The sequence below is a fragment of the Lepisosteus platostomus genome, chromosome 13 (genome assembly GCF_059453375.1).
Source record: "Lepisosteus platostomus isolate fLepPlt1 chromosome 13, fLepPlt1.hap1, whole genome shotgun sequence".
Classification (NCBI taxonomy): domain Eukaryota; kingdom Metazoa; phylum Chordata; class Actinopteri; order Semionotiformes; family Lepisosteidae; genus Lepisosteus; species Lepisosteus platostomus.
The window spans coordinates 30584270-30603967 of record NC_142623.1 but is presented as its reverse complement, the minus strand read 5'-3'; the positions used below and the strand labels follow the sequence as shown (position 1 = coordinate 30603967).

Genomic DNA, 19698 nt, shown 5'->3' with positions numbered 1-19698 from the left:
AAAACACGTTTAAAGGCATGGCACAGCATCATCTTTGTGAACAAAGTTGGAGGTACACTGCAACTGGAAGTACAGTGTGGTATGCAAATCCAATTAAACAACGTTGTTTTTACTCTTCAGTTCACAAAGCGCTAATTTATTGCAACAGAAGAGAAATGGTTGTTTCCCTTAGCACGTCAAGGAAAGGAGGGGGAAAAGGCGTTTAGTTTGCCGCAATGAGCCTCGTGAGGCCCCGTAGTCTGCGTTCAAAGATGGCTTCCTCGCCGGATGTCCACGTCCGTATTTGTGGACAAGAAATAATCAAATATGATTTGGAAATAAAAGCCCTCATTCAGGTGAGAACGATAAATATATTTTATAATTATATATAAATATATATTTTAGATAGTGCTTCGAATCAGATTGTTTACATCTATTTATTTTACTTGAAAAAGGTTGAGATCCCTTCACACGTAAAAGCAACCGGCAAATGTAGTTCTACTTAGCTAGCTCTTGCAAGACGGGGTCAAGTAATAATATGACGAATTATCAATTAATTATTATTAAACATGGACCATATATTAAGTAGTTTCCACAATTAAAATCTAATCTCATAATAAATCTTTTGAATATAAAATTAAGTTGGAAATAACCCTATTTCTTCCGTTTTAAAAAATCATACATTGGCCAATATTGGAATATTTGGTTATAAGCCCCCTATTGAGGAATGTGTGTTGCACTCAGACACAATAAAGCATAACCGTTTACCGTGTTATTATACTTTTATTTGTGAGCTTCTTGCCTTTTTTTTTTGCTTAAGGATATTAGAGAATGTACGGGACCACAGAGCAAGCTGACGGACTTAAACTCTCAAGTAAAACAGAAATTCAATCATCTGAGAATGAGGATACAGGTGAGTAAAAACCTTATACGTGAAAGTGTATTTAAATAACACAGCATGCTATCGCTATGTATTTGTTTTAACGACTAACTAAGTTGATGTCTGTATCCTGCTTCTGGGGAACGGTTTTACCAGTGAGTCATTTAATAAGCCTCTGAGCTCTGGTAAGATTTATTTCATATAGTGACCTGTCTTTGCTGTTTTTTTATTCATAGCTCATTTGTATTCTGACTTGGATGCTGCTATTGTACCCTTAAGCAAGGTATTTAGACTACTACAGTACATACCCTGCTGGATAAATAAGAGAAGTTATAAATGAGAGGAAGTTATTTGGCCCACCCAGGCTGTTCGTTAGTTAGTGGTTAATTGATCCAAGGATCTCATTCTGCTGTTCTTTGAATGGACACAATGTATCAGCTTCAGCAATATAGCAGGGCAGCTTGATCCACACTCCCACCACCCTCTGTGTAAAGATGAGCCTTCTGTTCTCATTTTGAATTACTCTTTAAATGGGTCTCCTATAGACCTAACATGGTCAAATTAATTAATAAATGGCGATTGATCATTTTGAGGCTATATCGAGCCTACGACCTATACAAATCTACTAGGTTTATATCAGTAATTATCTACAGGTTTGCTACTGGCTTATGGTTAATTGGCATTAATTTCCTGTTTGGATATATGTTCTATGTTTTCAGCTCAAAGACAAATTCCCATAGGGTCAATAAAGGTTAAAAGGGTAAATGAATGACATCATGGTGGATATCAGCCCAGTTTCAGAACTCAGAAGTAACGCAGAATTAACTAAAATGATCCCTGTGAGAAAGTATGATAAACTGTCATTCTCTTCTGGGTTTACATTGACCACATTCAAAACTGAGTGTGCAGAAACCAAAATGCAAGCAGTTTAGACTTAAAGGCATCAATTAGTGCTGCTGATTACAGCGCTCACTTAGATAAAAAACAAGCCGATAGAGTGTTCTCCAAGGACTAGGGTTAGGAACCTCTGTTTTTTAAGATGAGTGGTACAAGCAGATGTGATTTTAGTGTATAAATACATGTGTTGTGAATATGGAGATGGTGCATGCCTCTGGGCAAAGCATCAGGCTTTGAAACAGCTTTTTTATCATCAGAGTTTTGGGGTTCTCACAGCTGCATAATGGATTTCCCCTCCCTGAAATCCAGCCTTTTCTTGTCAGCTCCGGTGTATTGTTGTCCATGTTTTTATAGGATCTGGCGGAACTGGCTAAGGAGCAGGATAAGGAATCAGACAAGCTGGCCATACTGAACGAAATGGAGGGACATCGGAAACAGATGCTGAGGTGAGGTGGGAAAAGATCATTTTTAGAAAATGAAAAGTTGATCAGGGTATGCCAAGGCAGTGTTTCCTAATTCCAGTCCATTCCTGCCTTTTTTCAGTTTTTGTTTTTTAAATTTTACCTGTCAATGAAATTTCAGCTCATGAATACTAAATCAGAATACTAAATAAGAAATCAGCATTTACCCTACACCAGAAACTTTTCCTTCGTGTTTCATATGAGAAATCAAACAGGGGGTCTATACATCAGCGAGAATGTATATAATGCTAGTGTTTTACATTGTCTTTCCCATCTGTGTATGAACATCATTAAAACACCTTAGTTTTATAGAAAGCTATGTTGAAATGAATTTGAAAAAGTGGCCTTTTTCCAGCATTTCTTGGAAATGGTGCATATGAAGATGTTCTGCATGTCCAAGCCCTGATGCAGATTCTCAGTCCTAAATTAGGATTTAAAATAATCCTGAGTGCAGAGAACCTTTGGAAGTCAAACAAGGTGGTTAAATTAAGAGTTTCATAAAGCTGATTAGTCAGGAGCCCAGTTCTGATAAAACTGGAAGACATCTTGAAGGTAGGACTACTACACATCTTAGTGCTATTTGCTCTCTATTTGAGAGAATAACTAGCTCTGTATAGAAGCCCAGTATTTTCAATCTTGAACACAGCAGATTACAAGGAATTTGCTAGACAAAAGTTAGATAATTATTAATAATACAATAAGGGTCCAGAAACAATTGGAAATTAAGAGAGTGTATTAGGACTGAGAATGGGACGCATTTTTTACACAAAGAGAAGTGGGTGTTCAAACTAAGCTCAAGTTATGTTTTCCATCCTTTAAGACATAACTGGGATCTTAGGGTCAAATAACTACCTGTACTAAGCGATGTAGCGCAAAATATTATGTACCTTGAGACTTGCCAGTTTTTATCAGGTGTGTGACATCACCGTTATTGGAAATATCGCATATCCATAACTCGGTTTCTTTAAGCTTATCCCAGGGCATAAAAAAAAATTCACTGACATGTAAAATGAGTTTTAAAAGGATTGTAAGCTGCTCAGTTGTTAAATAACCTTCTAGCACTGTTGATTTAGTGAGTACTACAGGTACTAATACAAAACCAAGGAAGAGCGCATTGATCTGAATGAGTCTTCTCTTGGCTGGAATGTTTTTTGTTCTTTTTTTTCTTTCATTCTTTCATTGAATCTTTTATATTTTAGTAATCAGACTGCATGGAGAAAGGCTAACTTGGCCTGCAAACTAGCCATTGATAACTGGGAGAAGGATGAGCTGCTACAGGGAAGGGATTCTTCAGTGAGGCAAAGGTAGGAATTACTTGATTGTGTAAAGAACCCCGGACAAAGATATATTCGACCCTAACAGATAGAGGCACTGTGTCCTGTTGAGAATGGTCATCAAATCATGAAATGCTGATCCAGGAGTAAAAGCTCATACACCAAAAACCTCAGTTCATCAAAAACCACAGCGGTGCTAAAACCTTTCATTCACACTTGAAATATGTGTGGGACACACTCAAATAGACATTTCCATACAAAAATTTAGACTGTGCTTAAAAATCAAATATTTCCAGCAATATATAATTATATCTATGCATAGTTAATATCGCTATTTACTAGCATCCAAATGAGCTAGATGGCTCAAAAGGCCTCCTTTTACTTGTGACTTCTGCTCTCATATAAATAAAGGGTTACATCTTTGTATATAGAGCTGTACACTGTGGATTCCTAGTATTTGAACTGTTCCTGTTCCATCGTTTCTGTCCTTAGAAAGACAACCAAAGAGAGCCTTGCCCAGACCTCCAGTGACATCACGGAGAGCCTCATGAGTATCAGCAGGATGATGTCCCAACAGGTCCAGCAGAGCGAGGAGACTATAAGCACCCTGGGTGAGTGAGAGCCCCCTGTTTGCCCACCGCTGTCCTTACACAGCACCTCTCCAGCTACCGGTTACACATTCCTGACCATCAAGGTGTGGTATTGTGCTGTGGTGTGATAGGCCTGCCTTCTTTTACTTTTTGTAGAGTGACGACGCACAACTCACAGAGCAGAGCAGTCTTCATTGTTCAGTGTACCTCAGTGTATGAGGGTCTATCCAGCATGACAGAGACAGGAATACCAGAGTCTATTGCATCTTTGGTCAATGGGTGTGACACAGTTTGCAGTTATACAAACTATACCCAGACAGTGGAGCCACATTGTTATAGATTGCTTTGCTCAGTATTTATGAGTGGCAATCTGCAGATGGACCATTATTGAATAGTCGATCACAACGTTTAGTGTTATGCTATCATTGACAGTTTTGTGCTTAAATATGGAAGTGTGCAGCTGGAATTTATCTGTATTCTATTCTTCTATACATTAATCTGAGACAGATATAAGTGGAGACTGTAAGGCCATTGACTCACTAGGAAAAAAGCTGTTGATTAACAGGCTGCTGCATTGGTGAATTGAGAAATTAAAGAGCTGATCTCTCTAGGTAGAGAAAATCTTGGAAATACTTTACTGTATCATGGAAAAAAATATACAGATTTTTTAATTACAGTTTTCACATGCCTTTTTTTTCTTCGCTAAAGTTGTTGTATTAGATAACATTGAGCATTCTTAACAGCACTGTCCTTTGTGGTAAATTGTGGTAACCTGGTGAGCCTAAAAAAAGGAACGAGAAATTGTCCTGAGTTTATTCGGTGTGGACTTTAACAATGTTTTTCACCCTGCCTTTTTTCAACTGCAGCAGAATTGCCCAATTCAGTTATAGATCAACCTAAAGCTGAAGATTATTAAGAATTCATTTTGCTCGTAAAAAATGTTTCAGTAAGCATTTATACTGAACAGTATGAGGCAGGAGTATTTCTCAAAGGAACAACGGTAGTGTTGTTTGTGTCATGGGATTTGAACCCACAACCTTTCAGTCCAAAGTCCTGCCAGTGCTCACACTGCTGCTTCATGTCTAATGTTCTAATACCTATCATAAGTTCTTATTTCCATCACGTGATCAAAGAAATGCAAAGCAGCCAAATACAACTTTAAGATGGATAAATTGGGCCGCATAAAACATTTGTTGTCATTTTTTATTGTTTATGTTTGTCAATATCCTCATTAGCCGTGTTCCATTTCAGAAGTTAGGAGTCAATGTACTTTAAGGAAGCATCCTACAATGGCTAATTTGAATGTCTCTTGACGTGGTAGGAAAGTATTTATGGCGTGTGTTATTTGTTTGCAGTGAAGCTATACCAGTTAAAAATTGGGGGATCGGGGAAAAAAACGGCTCTGTTGGCTTAAGGATAACGAGTCTCTGCCAGGGTGCAGCCCTGTTCGAGAAGCAGAGCATGTCCCAGATGGATTTCAGGTGGAGCTAAACCGCTGGGGGAAGTGTCTAACGGCTACACCTCAGCCCGGCCAGCTCAGCTGGAGCTGAAAAAAGCCAGATGATTACTACTTCCTGACATTTTGGATTGTGACGTGCCTTCAGTCCGTTTTCTTGATGTGGTGGCTCTACCCACCCACACCCCCCGCCCGTCAGCAGAAAAGTAACTTTTTCTGTGGGAGTTCTTGTTGTCGAGTCTTTTTTTTGTTGTTCCCTCTAGCCACATCCTCAAGAACAGTCCTGGAGACCAACGAGGAGTTTAAGGCAATGACAGGGACCATTCAGCTGGGACGCAAGCTCATCACCAAGTACAACCGGCGCGAGTTCACGGACAAGCTCCTCATTTACCTGGCTGTGGCCCTATTCGCCGCCACGGTCCTGTACATTTTAAAGAAAAGGCTCTTTCCGTTCATCTAGAAGAAGAGGAATGCAACTGGGGAATTCTACCAAGGACAGCATCCCTCACCGTCTCAAACCTACCTGCCTGCAAGAGCAGCACTTGTTTAAAATTGTTTCAGAACAGACAACGGGAACAGAAGTTTTTTTTGTTCTGCTGTAGCATTGCTCTTTTTTTATACCACCGCCAGAAGCAAGGGGAAAGTGGAATGAGCCGACGAGAGCACTACCGGTGAGCAGGGTGCGGTAGCTGTGGTTTTGACCAGGAACAGAGTTTCTCCAGTTGTGACTCTCATGGGGGTTACCATAAGACCCATGGGAGTGACTGCAGGAAGTGCTTAGATAATGCCCATCATTAGTGAAAAGTCCGATTTTGAAATAAATTTTAAGGGCTGCTTATATTGCTATGTGGAAGAATGTGCTCGAGATCTGAACCGTCCCAGTGGTGTAGAAGAATTCTCTCTCTCCGTTTTTCAGTTTTTATTTTTATTTTTCATGCTAGAATTCTGCCAGGTAACGAAATTAGATTGTGCCTATTAATTGCCTTAACTAGCACCATAATCAGTTTGATTGTGCCTTTGGATTTGTGAGAGTTCAGGCTGGGAAACAGCGTTGTGGTGTGAACAACAGCTGATCCGATTTCACCCTATACCAAGCAGGGGAGCAGATCACATCCACAGAGGGTACAAAGATCAAATGTGTAGCGGGTGTTCAGTGGCAAGCTAATTGAGAAACTATGGTTAGAGAAAGGTTTTAATAAATATTGTACAATTTGCTTAAATATTTCAGTTATTTCTGCAATCCAGTTTTAAAATGTAAATAATGTATTTAGAGCACAAAAGATTTTATATGAATATTAATTTATGGAATCTCTCTTGATGTATTTTCTGTTGGGCTTTTGTACATACAGTATCAGCTATATTGCTCTTGAACCTAGGGTTTCAGAATGCTTTTTATTCAATCAATGCCTTTCTTGTCTTGCTCTGTATCCTAGTTAGTGTTTTAATTACATATGATACAGTAAGATGTCAAGCGTAATAATTTACCTGCTCCACAGAATAAATACTGAAAAATGTAACACATTGTCTTAATCTGGTGCATATTTTATAGAAAAAGACATGCTGTTTTGTAGGTCAAGAGTTTTAATATATGGATTTTTCTTCAGATAATGTGTAAATTTCTTGTAAACTGTGTACTCTGAATATGCACAAATCACAAGTGATATTTGAAAAAAATTGACATTTGTTACATCAGAAATATTTGGTTGTAAAGGGTAATTATGAAGTACCTTTGTCTTCTTTTTAGTACTTAAGTGAAGATTCTTGCGGAGTTTATAGGGATTACCTTTTACATCATCCAGAGCTTGATATGGTTGCTTTTGGTATGTGAGTTGAAATGTACCAAGTTCTTGTTCTTGGAGAAAATCTGCAATTGTTCTGCTATGATATTGTTCTCAATATGCTGATTTTTCATTATTATTCCTGCAAGAATTGCTGGTTAGCAGTTTGAAAGCACTGTGTGACCTCTGACCCAACGTGGGGGTGACCATGAAGTGCACACTGCCCTTTAGAGCCACAGCTACCTGACCTGACACACTGTGAGCTCCTCTGTGCTGGGGAAGGGGCATTTCTCTCATTCGCATGCTCATAGGTGCTGTCCAGCTGCTCTGCAAGTCGAGCCCACCCTGAGCAATACAAGCCCAGGCCCATCATGTGCTGCTGCTTAGGGAGTCCAGTTTGCAGTGGCCTGCTGACATAACCCAGAAAGGTCCTGCAATGTCTTGACAACAGACTCAAACTAAGCTCTGAGTGCGCACCGATACTTGCTGAGCCATTCAGTAGCCCCCTTATCTTTTTAATAAATTGAATTAAACTTTTTGTGCTCTTACAGTGGGCAAGCCAAATAACCTGAGAAGCTGCTTCTGTGAAGCAGTAGTACCTTTTAAAAAGGGTGTACGTAACATTAGTGGAAATTAAAAGAGCAAAGGGTAAAAATACACTATTTTTGAGAGGAAACGTATGTGTGAATGCCTGAATACAATGCAGATCTATTGATCAGTGTCCCAGAATCCAAGGCACTGTTTTTTCCTCTTTCTCTTGCAATCCCTTTGTTGACACCGGCCAGCAGGACATGCCATCTAGTTTTTCTGGGCTCTGGTCAGAGGCCAGGAGGGGGGGGGGGACTGTGTGAGCTTTGGCACAAATCACGTCACTGGTGATAAAGCTGCATACTGTATGTCCCTGTCTTCCCTCAGATAAGACCCGGAAAGGCAGATTATTCAGACCACTTTTTTTTTCTCTGCGATGCAGACTGGAGGGCTTATTTTTAGACTGGTATCTGACTTGTTCTTTTCAACACCCATGTGGTAGTTGGGGTTTCAGCGATATGATCTTTCTCTGTGCGTTACAGTTTGTTCCTCCTGCAGCTGATTGGAAGATAGGGGCTGGACAGCATGCTGTTGTCATCTCAGATTCACTGCCCCTTTTTACCGGTCTTGACTTGGCGATGCTCTCAATGGTTCTGGTGGTGCCGGAGGTTAAAAAACAGATCTGTACTGTCCTGTAGAGCGCATGGGTTCTGAATGCAGATTGTGCGGTGTGGTATGGAGAGAGCTGGAGACCTCCGCCCAATGTCTTTAGAAGTGTTCAAAGCGTTGAAGTGGGCCTTTTTTTTTTATAAGTGAGCAAAGGATTGGAGAAGAAAAACAGGAAAGGGGAAGAGATGCTATTTTGAGGCGTTGTGAGGTGCTACATTTTGTGGTTTCAGCAACTGTTCTGCCCTAAACTTAGAACCTGGTTTTAGGATTTGCTTGTGGCTTCACACGGTGCTGGGGAAAACGATGATAAAAGGTTGTGCGGCCTCGACACACATGCCAGTTGTGAACAGTTGTTGCTGACGTGGTGATTGGTGATGGTGAACAGACAGGGCTCTGCCATTTTAAAAGGCCCACCATGCCATAATTGGGGAACTTTTAGATTTTGCCACACTACCGCGTTCTGAGCCCTTCTGTTTGACTGGGCTGCTGATGCACATGGCCAAGCCATCACATCTGGCTGTGTTTGTGCCTGCTCCGCTTTTGTGCTTGGTGTTTTCTTCCTGCTGTTGCCCGGAGCGTACCTCTCATCTGGCCATTTTAATATGGCAGGGTTTTCTGTTGTCTCGGTGAAAAGTGATCCTTCGGTTGATTTTTGCCTTTTTCATAGCTTAAACTGTGGGTTTTGTATATTAATATGGAGACAGGAGGTCTTCTAGGGTTCTGTCACCAGCCGGAGGTGGCGGAGAACTCCAGTTAACAAAAACTGCTCTATGCAGAGAAATCTTTTTACATTAAGCCTGTCGCTGCACGTTTGCTCAGCCTGTCCTGTGATCTCTCAGTTCAGAACGTCCCTTGGCTATCCTTGTGTTGCATTTCAGCGAAGGCGGGGACAGATAACAGGGCTCAGGGAGGAGAAATACTCGGCTATTTTTTCTCCTTTTCCCCCTGCGCCGTGTAACCCGGTTGACAGTCATTGCCGGAGTGAGCCCACATTCCATGGGCTGTGGAGCCGGCCCCGGGGAGAGTTTTTTAGCTGGTGATTAATAGGCTGATGAATGCTGTTAGCTGGGACACGGACGGCACAGCCCCTTCATGTGTATAACCTGCGCGCCTGGCGTGCTCGACGTTCATTCAGAGCTCTCGATAATGAAGGCCAGTCAAATCAACTGCTTGCGGTTGGAAAAAACAAACTGAAAGGTCACCACAGCTAATTATTGTTTAGTTATTTCACTCTCCCAGCTACCACGCACATGTCCCCGATCTGAGGAAGCTTTTCCCTTGTCATGTACACCTGTAGGAGGGGCCGCTGCATGATGGGATCGAAAACACGAATAAACCGCAGAATACCGTCTTGGCTGCTTTTCTTCTGGGTTGTTTTTCTTTTTAAGTGTGAACCGTTGCAACCGATACTTAAATATCGACGATAAATGCCAGCGAGGAAAAGGGGGCGGGATGGGCAGGAGACATTTACGCCCTTGTCACGTAAAACAAACAAAAACGAACGCAGAAAATAAAAATAATAATAATGGTTTTAAGAAGCGTTACGGCTTATTGTTAAAATAATTTTCATAAATGCGAAACAAGCTGGTGACGGTCTGAGCCAGCCGCGTTGTTTCCCGCTATTTCTCAGGTCTGTATATGATGGACTGGATGGTCTTGGGGTGTCGGTTGAATGTGCTAAACAAGGGAGACCGAGCGGTGTGCCCACGCCTCAGGAACAGGAGGGTACAGGAAGGCCCCCCGGGAGAAAACAGGGGCTTGGCTGCTCGGTACACAGGCGAGGAACCCGGTATCCTTGTCTGCTCGACTTCAGCAGATTCCTTCGCTGCGCAGTTTGAAGGAAGGGTTTGAAAAGCCGGTCTCGCTGTTTAGCAGGACACGAAACATCTGACGCCGCTCATCCTGATTGTTTGTTATTGGTTGACATGATTTAAATCGAGGGTCGCAGACTCGGTTCCGGCCGTGTCAGCTGGCTTTGTTTCGCCCAGCTCAAGCGCTCAGGCACGGTGTTGGTCTGATGGTTTAATTACCTGCCCTTGTTGTTCTGACTGCAGCCGGCCTCTCGGATTTGTCGTAACAGGGTGACCGTCCCCTTAATGAGGGGGGTGTTTTGAGTAGTGAACTGTAAAATATCTAGAAACAAATCCACTGTATATGTACAAAAAACTAAGAAAAATAAGTAAGTTTGGTTACTTGGGACAAAAATCATGAATTGGGTTTAGTATCCCGATCTAAATCCTTCCAAAAAAAAACAGTTTGGTCATCTGTAAGACTTCAAACTGTATGTAGCAACCTGAAATTTTAATAAATATCGTCCAAATATAAATATAACTCATATTGTAATTTTATTATGATTTATGAGGTATTACTTATCTAGCGATTTAGCCTGTATCGCTGGAACAAGCAGGGAGTTGTGTGATACATGTGCGCAGTCTTCCGAGGTCGACATTTTGTCGAATTATGGACAAGTAAAACGGTTCAGGATAAACGTTTTCGTTTATGCTTTGTCGTAGAAATTGAGTCTAACCCGTATCACTGAAATACTGTACTCTACGACTAATTTAGCTACAAGGCCAAAATAATGTAACCTGTAGATTACGTTTAGAATTCCTTGTATTGAAAGCCCTCGCACTATGTGAATATTCACGGCAGATTTACAATTTAGTAAATGATTAAAATCGAAAGTATGATAAATGTCTGAATTTACGAAATAATATTTGTAATTTTCTGGTTTAAATGCGCAGACGAACATACAGAAAAAAAGTTTTACCATCATGGTATAGTTTAATATTTTTTTTTAAATCCGTCTTTTTTATAGTGCTGAACCTGTGAGTTGCAGCCCTTGTGTTTCTAACATACGTCACATCACGGTATAAATACATAGTATGTAATCTCGTCGTGCCTTGCTTCTTATTAGCTTTTCTCCTTTCGAAACTTGACTTTAATGTCGGGATGATCACGGGATAGAGACGAAATGCACTACGATTTTTATGTTCAGTGGTTTAAAAAAAAGAAAATGATTTTTCACACTTCTGAAAAAGACCTTTGGACTATTTTTGAATTATTAACATTTTTATGGTGAAGATTAACAGCTGCGTGCGAAGTATATGTTAGGAATGTAACGCACAGCATAAATACCGTTTCAAAAAATCTCTGCGTAATCTTTTCTTTTAGAATTTCAAGGCATTCGAAATGAACAAACGAAAAAATGAGGTTTAATACAACAGTCTTTATTTACAATATATTTTAATTTTTTTAACAACCACAGTGTGTGATCCCCGTGCAGAACGGTTCATTTCTGCGTTGGAGTCGTTCTCTGGAACGATACTGTTTGTACTAAATCAGTAAATGTTAGTAAAATATTGCGAGACCAATGGGAACAGTGCAAATAAAATTTTGCTGTAAATAATTTCTCATTAAAATACTTCTTAAACGTCCCTTGAATTTATGACAAATTCGTTTTCATTTTTGAGCTATTTTTCTTTAAAGTATCGTTATGGGATGACTTGAATAAATAACCATAACGTTGGTTTTCCCCTTAGCACTCAGAATGTTTATCAACAAAAACCACACGAAACCCTGCCACCTGTACAATATTTAAACTAAAAATTACTGCATTGACAGGCTGATGACAAATCTCTTTATAATACAAGCGCCTACAATGGAAGAAAATAAGAACTTTAGCTTTTATCTTTAACAATCCGACGTATGTCTACTTCATCTCCCTTAAAACTGACAGAAAACGCTTTCAAAAATCTTTTGAAAGTGATGATATCGATGTGAATCCTCTCATTTCGCCGTCCGTTTACCACTTCTGTCAGTCGAAAACTGCACCCAAATCATTTCCCAGAACCACTCTTGTATTTCAGCTCAGAAATCCCGTGACAAACTAAAAAACAGTTCAAGCAGAGGGGTAAAAAGACACGATTTACAAAAAGTCCTAAGTCACTAATGCATATTTTGTTTTATTTAAAATGTGACTTTTAGCAGATTAAAACCGAGAACCTGCACCTTTGTGCATCCCGTTTTAAGAAAATAACCTCTTTGAAGCGCACACGTTATGAGGTTCCGGGTTATTTGTCTTTCTTTAAAAAATTAAATTAAAATATATACACCCGCATTCACCAAGCTCTGATACCATGCAGGGGAGAAACTCCGTTGTTAGACTGGAACTGAGTCTGGACGTTACTCAGCTCCCCGACACTAAAGTTCATGTAGTTGCCGTTGGCCGAGGACGGTTGAAGGGTCGGCATAGCCGTTGCTGGGTAGTTGCAGGTATAGTTTGTGTTGCAGCCCGGACTAGGGTAGTTTGGGAAGGCTGGGTAGGTGTTGTAAGTGTAGTGGTTAAGGCCAACGTTGTACGAGGTGCTGTAGGCAGACGTGTCTCCTAAACACGGTTTGCCGTCTCGCACCAGCACCGGGACGGCGATGCGCCTCGGCGGGGCGATGCCCACCATCTCTAACGTCTGGTCCTGGCGCTGCCGTTTGCACTTATACCGCCGGTTCTGGAACCAGATCTTGACTTGAGTGGACGTGAGCTTGAGCACGTTGGCCAGGTGGTCCCTCTCGGGCGCGGACAGGTATTTTTGCTGTTTGAACCGCCTCTCCAGCTCGTACACCTGGGCCTGCGAGAACAGCACTCGCGGTTTCCGCCTCTTCCTCTGCCGCGGCCGCTCCGCGTCCTCCGCCTTCGCCTCCTCCTGCTGCTCTTTCCGAGAGGAGTAGCCCTCTGTAGAAAACAGCGCTTTATTAGTACTGTGCCTTTTATTCTGCGCGGTAGTCGCAGGCATGGTAGAACAGTCGTTATGTGGGCTATAAAAGTAGCTTGGAGATGTAGTGACTGCTTAGTTATGCAATTGTTAAAATATTTTAATAACAGATAGTGAGCCGTTTCGTTAAGTGAAATATTCATGTACATTTTAATGCGTGATCAAGGTTAAATGAAACGATTAATAGTGCAATCTAACCGTAAACCTAATCTTGTGAACGGCTACTACTAATGAAAACGAGGGAGATTTGACATTTGGTAGTGTTCAGACAACAGATTATTTAGCATTTTTCAAGAAAAAAAATCATAGACTTAATCCGCAGTTACAGATATGTAATGATCGGTTTGCTTTTGTGTTTCGCTACCCCCTCCCCATCCTGCCCACCGCGTTTCTGATGGATCTTGAAGGTTGGCTTTTCTCCGCATCCTTAACACAGCAGGACAGCGACACCTGCATGAACATCAGCCCCGCTTCACACACTTTAGCTAACAGACAAATGACCATCAATTGTCTATTCGTTCAGTTTTGCAAACGGCATTATTTTATCGCTACTGTGACCTTAACAGTCACGGGAAAAAAACTGGGGAAATTAAAGTTAGTCTGTTCTTTTTTTATTCAAAAAACATGTACGTGTCTAAGTGTAATTTTGGGCCTTTTTAATTTCACCGTGTCAAATACTTCATTAACTCGCATTCTGTTTCAGAGCCTTGCTTCGGAGACAGTTGAGCAAGGCCAGCGGCTCTAACAGACGGCTTTGGTTAAGGCTGCGCTCGGAATGAGACATGTCAGAAGCGCCGGACAGCAGACATAGCGAAGTACAAGGGTGAGCCGTTACCTTTCTTGGGGTTCTCTTCGAATGAATTGCCCATCTTTGAGTCTTTCGTGATATCCGTTTCCAAGAAAGTTTTGCCATAAAAGGCAGCGGCGAAGTTCAGCGAGGAGCCTTTGCTGCCTTTGCACGGGGGCACGTCGTCGCTGAAGAGGGAGGCTCCGGGTGGCATCTCGCCGTAAGGCTCCTGCTTAAACTTCGCCAGCATGCAGGCGGAGGAGGAGAGTGCGGTGTCCAGCCGGGACGAGATCTCCAGAGAGGCCATTTCCTCTTGGTTCTGCTCGAGGTTCAAAATGTCCTTCACAGAAAAGGGGGTAGAAGTCAGGGGGCTGGGAAACATGGCCAGGAAGCACTTAATTAATGCGCCCGGCAACAAATTGGTGAACCTGTTTGCGATATCGCCTCCTCCCTGGAACAACTCTATCCACTAAACCAAAGCGCTCTCTTGTGCTGTAAGGGGGCTCTTAAGAAAAGTGCTCATCTTTTTCCACGAGCCCTGTCTCCGAGTTGTGGGGGTCTGTGATAGCTTGGCCACTGGCCTGAGAGACGCGTAGGAGGGGCTATGGGACCCAATACAAGCGCGTTGAAGATTCCCATTGGCTTTGGGTGAGTCGGTGACGTGACATTGTTAGATTTACAGGTGACCTTAAAAGTATATGCATCAAACATCGCCACGCGAGTTAAAGGGACAGAAGAGACACTTCACTGCGTATATACCTATCTGTATCCAGATGCACTTGACTGATTTTCGTACCTCATTGCTACAATGTTGTGCTTTGCAATACAGTCATCATCATTTATGAAACCCGTCATATTACGTTTACTTATCACATTTATGCATTCTAAATAAACTCTTCAACAAGTTCCACCCTCTGTTTTTTTCGCCTGTCCGTATCCACTTCAATGGCAATTCACCCTTTTCAGTGTCAACCCAGTTTGTATCTCCATTACAGTAGTTTTGTCGACCCCATTCCATTCACATAATGCGCCACCGTGATACACAGCCCACACCTGTTCTCAAACACGTTTGCGAACGCAGCTCAAGGTATTTTTCTGTGATAGTACTGTGCGCTCAGGTACCACCCAAATCTGAGAAAATTGTCCCCGCAAAGACAGTGACGCCCGAGAATAATCGTGATTTTTTAAATTAGCAAATGGCGTCTGCATGAAAGTCTGAAAGTGACAAAAGTATCCGAGTCTACTTTCACCCCGTGTGAAGTCAATGGAGCTCTCAAAAGCATAGACCTGTGTGTTTGGAGGTTATCAGTGAAACAGTCAAATTGTAGAGCGCACTTCTGTGCACACGTGTGGTGGCTGTTTTTAGGAAAGAAAGCATTTTGATTTGGGAAATTAAGGTGTAACGACGTGGATTACCTTTTTTCCTATAGGTGTTCACGGAGACAAAATTGTATTTTATGGCGTGTGGTATTTGCCCTCTCGAGATGAAAAGCTATAAAAGTGAATCCGTTGTGCTGTCCCTGGGAGGGGGGGGTTCTGGAAGTTTGTTTACGCTCAGGGGAAATGAAGCAGACAGTGGATAGAGAGGAAGGGGATCTATCCTGGGAGACAACAGGTTGGCGCTTCTGGGAATTCTGTGAATCCGAAACCAGTAGCTGCGCACTCAAACTGTCACTGAAAGATCCGGGAGCCACAGCTTTAATGATCAAGACGTGATAACAGATAAAAACAAACCGACCTTCAAGCTGGAGTAAGTATTTACCAGCGTCTTTATAATATCGAAGGCCGTCAAGTTGACACATTTAATGTAAAACGATAACGCCTGCGCTTAATGCAATCCGCTTTAATATGTCACGTTGGAACATTTATACTGACTGATTCGAAGGTTTGGATTATTCTTTGCTTCAGATGTTGTTGTTTTAATCTAAAGTTGTGAAACTCTTAGATTAGGGCCTCCCCTCATTAAATACACGCCTGTTGACAAACACTTCTGTACTAGAACGTAGAATCGACGCCGATTTCTATTATTGCAATATTTAAAAACGACAAATCCTGAATATTAAATTCCGCATGAATGCACATCACGAAGTTGACCATTTAGACATACTGTACTTAAAGAGAAAGCAAAATTACATAATTTCTAACTTGACGAGATTTCATTTAAATCCAAATGTATTTTTCTGCAGCTGTAGCTTCAAGTCGAATTGTTTTGTTTTCCGATCGTTTTGGAGATGAACTGATTCTGTAAAACCAAAATAATTAACGTTCAGAAGAAACTTAAAAAATATATTATCTTTGAGACAGCTTTATTTCATGACGACACTGGAAACTGAGAGGTCACGGCGAACAACAGAATCTTTAATATACATATACAACAATATTCTGTAGCTGTGAAATGAATTACAGACTTTCCTTATTCGTGGGAGTGTGCAAACCCTAGTTTGCTTAATTTGTAGAGCGTTGTTAATTTTGAAAGACTCCTGAGACAAGTACAGATATATATTCTTTAAAGTTTATTGTCCTGTGCTACATCCTTGCCTCCATCACGGAAACAGTGATGAGCGTGGGGTCTGTTAAGGAATTAGAGGAGAATCAAGAAACGTCCGGCAGCAACAGTTTTCATAATCAGTATCATAGATGTTTACAAAACACGACAATACTTCCCCTTTATTTAACGTATTTGTTATTAACGCGCGTGTGTTATTATGTTGTCTGTTATTGTGGGTGTTATGTATGTTTAATGATATGGAAATAATTACTGGTTCCAAACCAGTAATAATTTGCGTAAAACGACGTAGTTGAACACGGTCTTTTTTAAATCCTCTAAATTGATTATATTTCTATGATATATCCACATTATTGTTGTTAATTATTAGAAGCATGCATGGCTACGTTCGTCACCCTTAATTTAAAACGTACCAAAAACAAAAAGAAAGACTAACCGGGGAACAACTCTGTGCGGGGACATGAAGAAGAAGAATGAGCCGGCAGATGAAGACCTGTGACAAGGCCCGAACCGGCACTCCTGCAGTATATTCCCCCTGAGCTCTTAATGACTTAATTGAAACAATTATTGACCAATTTGTCACGTTTCCCACAGTCTCGTGATCTTCATTCACTGAGGATTTGAAGTTCTCCGCTGAACCTACAGGGTCGCCACTCGCTGGTAGCAGGACACAGTATCGCGGCTTTAGAGTTTATTAAGCCTCCTTCCCTTGCTGAAAGAAAAAGAGGGGAAAAAAAACCTCATCAATCATACTGAGAAAAACCAGTTTCCACGGGCTCTACTGATTGTTTACTTTTTTTCGCCAATTATTGCTCCAGTGACCCCGCTTGTTGATTCAGTAGTCCCAAAAAGTGCTATCCTTCATTTATCAGAGAAGTCAATCCCTGCGCCTCTACTGCCGAATATTCCTTTAAAACTATAAACACCAACTCCTGGGCAGAGACAAAAGACCCATTTGTTCCTCCACAACAGTGCTAAACGTGATGTATTGTTAAAGATAAAACTAATGATAATACTGTCTGTCTCCAATAACTGTCTCCACAAGCATTAATGACATCTTTAATGCGACTTAAGCTCACCTCTCAGTGTATATATTACACCATGCCAAACTCGGCCTCGCTCCACTGTGAACGCTTACACTAATTAAATAACCACAGATCTCCCCAACAGGTAATTATCTGAATATCACTAACTACGCAATGAAGTGAAATAATTTGAAGATGACAAATATCGAATTCGTTGCTCGCTGGTGTTCTGTAATGTGCGATTAAGGGAAGCAGTCTTCGTTTCGTTTCACAATCTTGCGAAGTTAATTCGAAGTTTAATTTTATATTACATTTAGCTAAACTGGGTTTATTGGAGCTGACCGTTGATCCGGTGGTTTTCTACAATATTCAATACTGTAGTATCACGTTAACTCCGGCAATCCGCGTCCTGAATGCGCTTGTTCAGTACCACTTTGCCGTTGTAATACAAATAAATCAATCAGTCCCCATGTATATTTTTGAATATATATTCGTTTGGAACGAATTTAAGAGTATATTGATGAAAGGCACGAAATGCACGAACGGGACTCGTTTAATAACTGAATTCTACAGAACAGTCTCGAGCTATTTTTACAAATCTCTGAAACCAAATTCGGAAAATCAATCCATGCCTTAAATGGTCTGTTTCCGATTGTACTCTTCGGCGTTTGCATTTTTCACAAAATGCTGGGAATATTTTTTTTTCTGACCGTCGTAACTTATCTTTCTGTAATTACTTTCGGGTAATCTTTTCTCTGGTTGAATGGAGTGCTAACACGCAAATATTAGGTCAAATAATATAGCGTGTATACCTAAATAGATAACAAAATATATTTATTGAGATATTTGAATCTCCCGTCATCAGATTTAAAAAACCTTAAGGTTGTCCGGAGATTGTAAATTGTGGTACCTTGTCACTTGCACAACTCGTCTTTCTGCAGCACATTTCCAGAGAGCAGATAAAAGAGATAGATAGTGATTCTTAAAAACTTCCTGTCCGACGGGCTGTTGTGGATATTATCGGCTAAGAGGGCGAAATGGTCTGAGGTATTTTATCTGTCCTTGTCTGCGGCCGTTCCCTGCTGCTGCGGCCGGGCCAGACGCCACGCGCATTAGGACCGGGGCTGGCGTCTTTCCGCTCTCCTCAGCCCCTGTCAGTCAACTGCTCTCACAGGCACCGCTGTTTTACACCTCGCCTAATGGAAACTAATTACAATGGCCCGAAATAGCGCCAAGGAGCCGCAGAATTAATCACCTCGATACACTACACCTCACTGAACACACCGCTCTGTTAACAGCATACAGCCGCATATTTTTTTAAATGTCTGTAGAAACAGATAAGCTCCAGCCGCGAAGCCCGTTCTCGTGTAGGTAAGGCTTCAACGATATTGAATCAATATCAATTGGTTAAATACTGTACGTGTTAATTTCGAATGTGCTTAAATATGTCTGTGGTTTTTTCGAATAATTTCCAGTTTGGAGCTCCCGTTTCACTACTTTAAAACCACTGATAAGAAGAACATCAATAAAAGTAATGCCCAACTGTGTCGTTTCAATCTTTTTTTCCCTTTTATGGGCTATTCTGGTTGTATATGCTAGTTATGCAGGATAATCGACATAGTTTATAGTGTCTTCTGTAGAATTACGCCAATAATTGTGTGCGATATTTGAGACTACCGTTATAACGTGTAAGTCAATTATTCGATTTTTGTATCACAAAATATTACTAGCGATCTGGCGGGATGTAATTTAACCGTAATATTAACCACATCTATTTACATATGACTTTAAATGTGTTAGTATCAAATGGAAAGTTTATTTTTAGTAGTATTGATGTTCTTATTGTTATTATTATTTTTGTTTTGTAGTTTTGTGTTTCATTTCCATTTATTTGCTCTTTTTCAATAAATGATATGTGGAAATTGCGAAAACAATTTGAATTTGGTGTCAATATTTTTTTAAATATAAACTACAAATAGAAAAGCGCTCACCGGGGTAAAAACAAACAAACATTTAACTAACGATACTATGAAAACTGTGTTGTTCTTTTTAAATAGTTTTCTACTGCTTTTCAGTGTGCTGTATATATATAGGCCGAA

At 40.9% G+C, this 19698-nt stretch overlaps 2 protein-coding genes and 1 long non-coding RNA gene across 4 annotated transcripts in view; 2 read left to right on the top strand and 1 right to left on the bottom strand.

The window, feature by feature from the left end:
* Positions 1–217: 217 nt before the first annotated feature.
* LOC148650363 (vesicle transport protein SEC20-like) lies at positions 218–7054 on the top strand. The gene is made up of 6 exons (XM_088604090.1): positions 218–335; positions 800–892; positions 2111–2202; positions 3417–3521; positions 3984–4102; positions 5801–7054. The coding sequence occupies exons 1-6, from the start codon at positions 252–254 to the stop codon at positions 5995–5997; spliced, it is 690 nt and encodes a 229-aa protein (XP_088460216.1). The 5' UTR covers positions 218–251; the 3' UTR covers positions 5998–7054.
* A 4672-nt stretch (positions 7055–11726) lies between these two features.
* nkx2-5 (NK2 homeobox 5) lies at positions 11727–14619 on the bottom strand. Its single transcript, XM_088604087.1, has 2 exons — positions 14117–14619; positions 11727–13241 (listed from the first exon to the last, which is right to left on the bottom strand). The coding sequence occupies exons 1-2, from the start codon at positions 14448–14450 to the stop codon at positions 12634–12636; spliced, it is 942 nt and encodes a 313-aa protein (XP_088460213.1). The 5' UTR covers positions 14451–14619; the 3' UTR covers positions 11727–12633.
* A 103-nt stretch (positions 14620–14722) lies between these two features.
* LOC148650359 (uncharacterized) overlaps positions 14723–19698 on the top strand; it is a 74479-nt gene continuing 69503 nt past the window's right edge. For both annotated transcript variants that reach the window (XR_015926092.1, XR_015926094.1), the window contains exon 1: positions 14723–15818. This is a non-coding gene — a long non-coding RNA (uncharacterized LOC148650359). The remainder of the gene's footprint in view (positions 15819–19698) is intronic.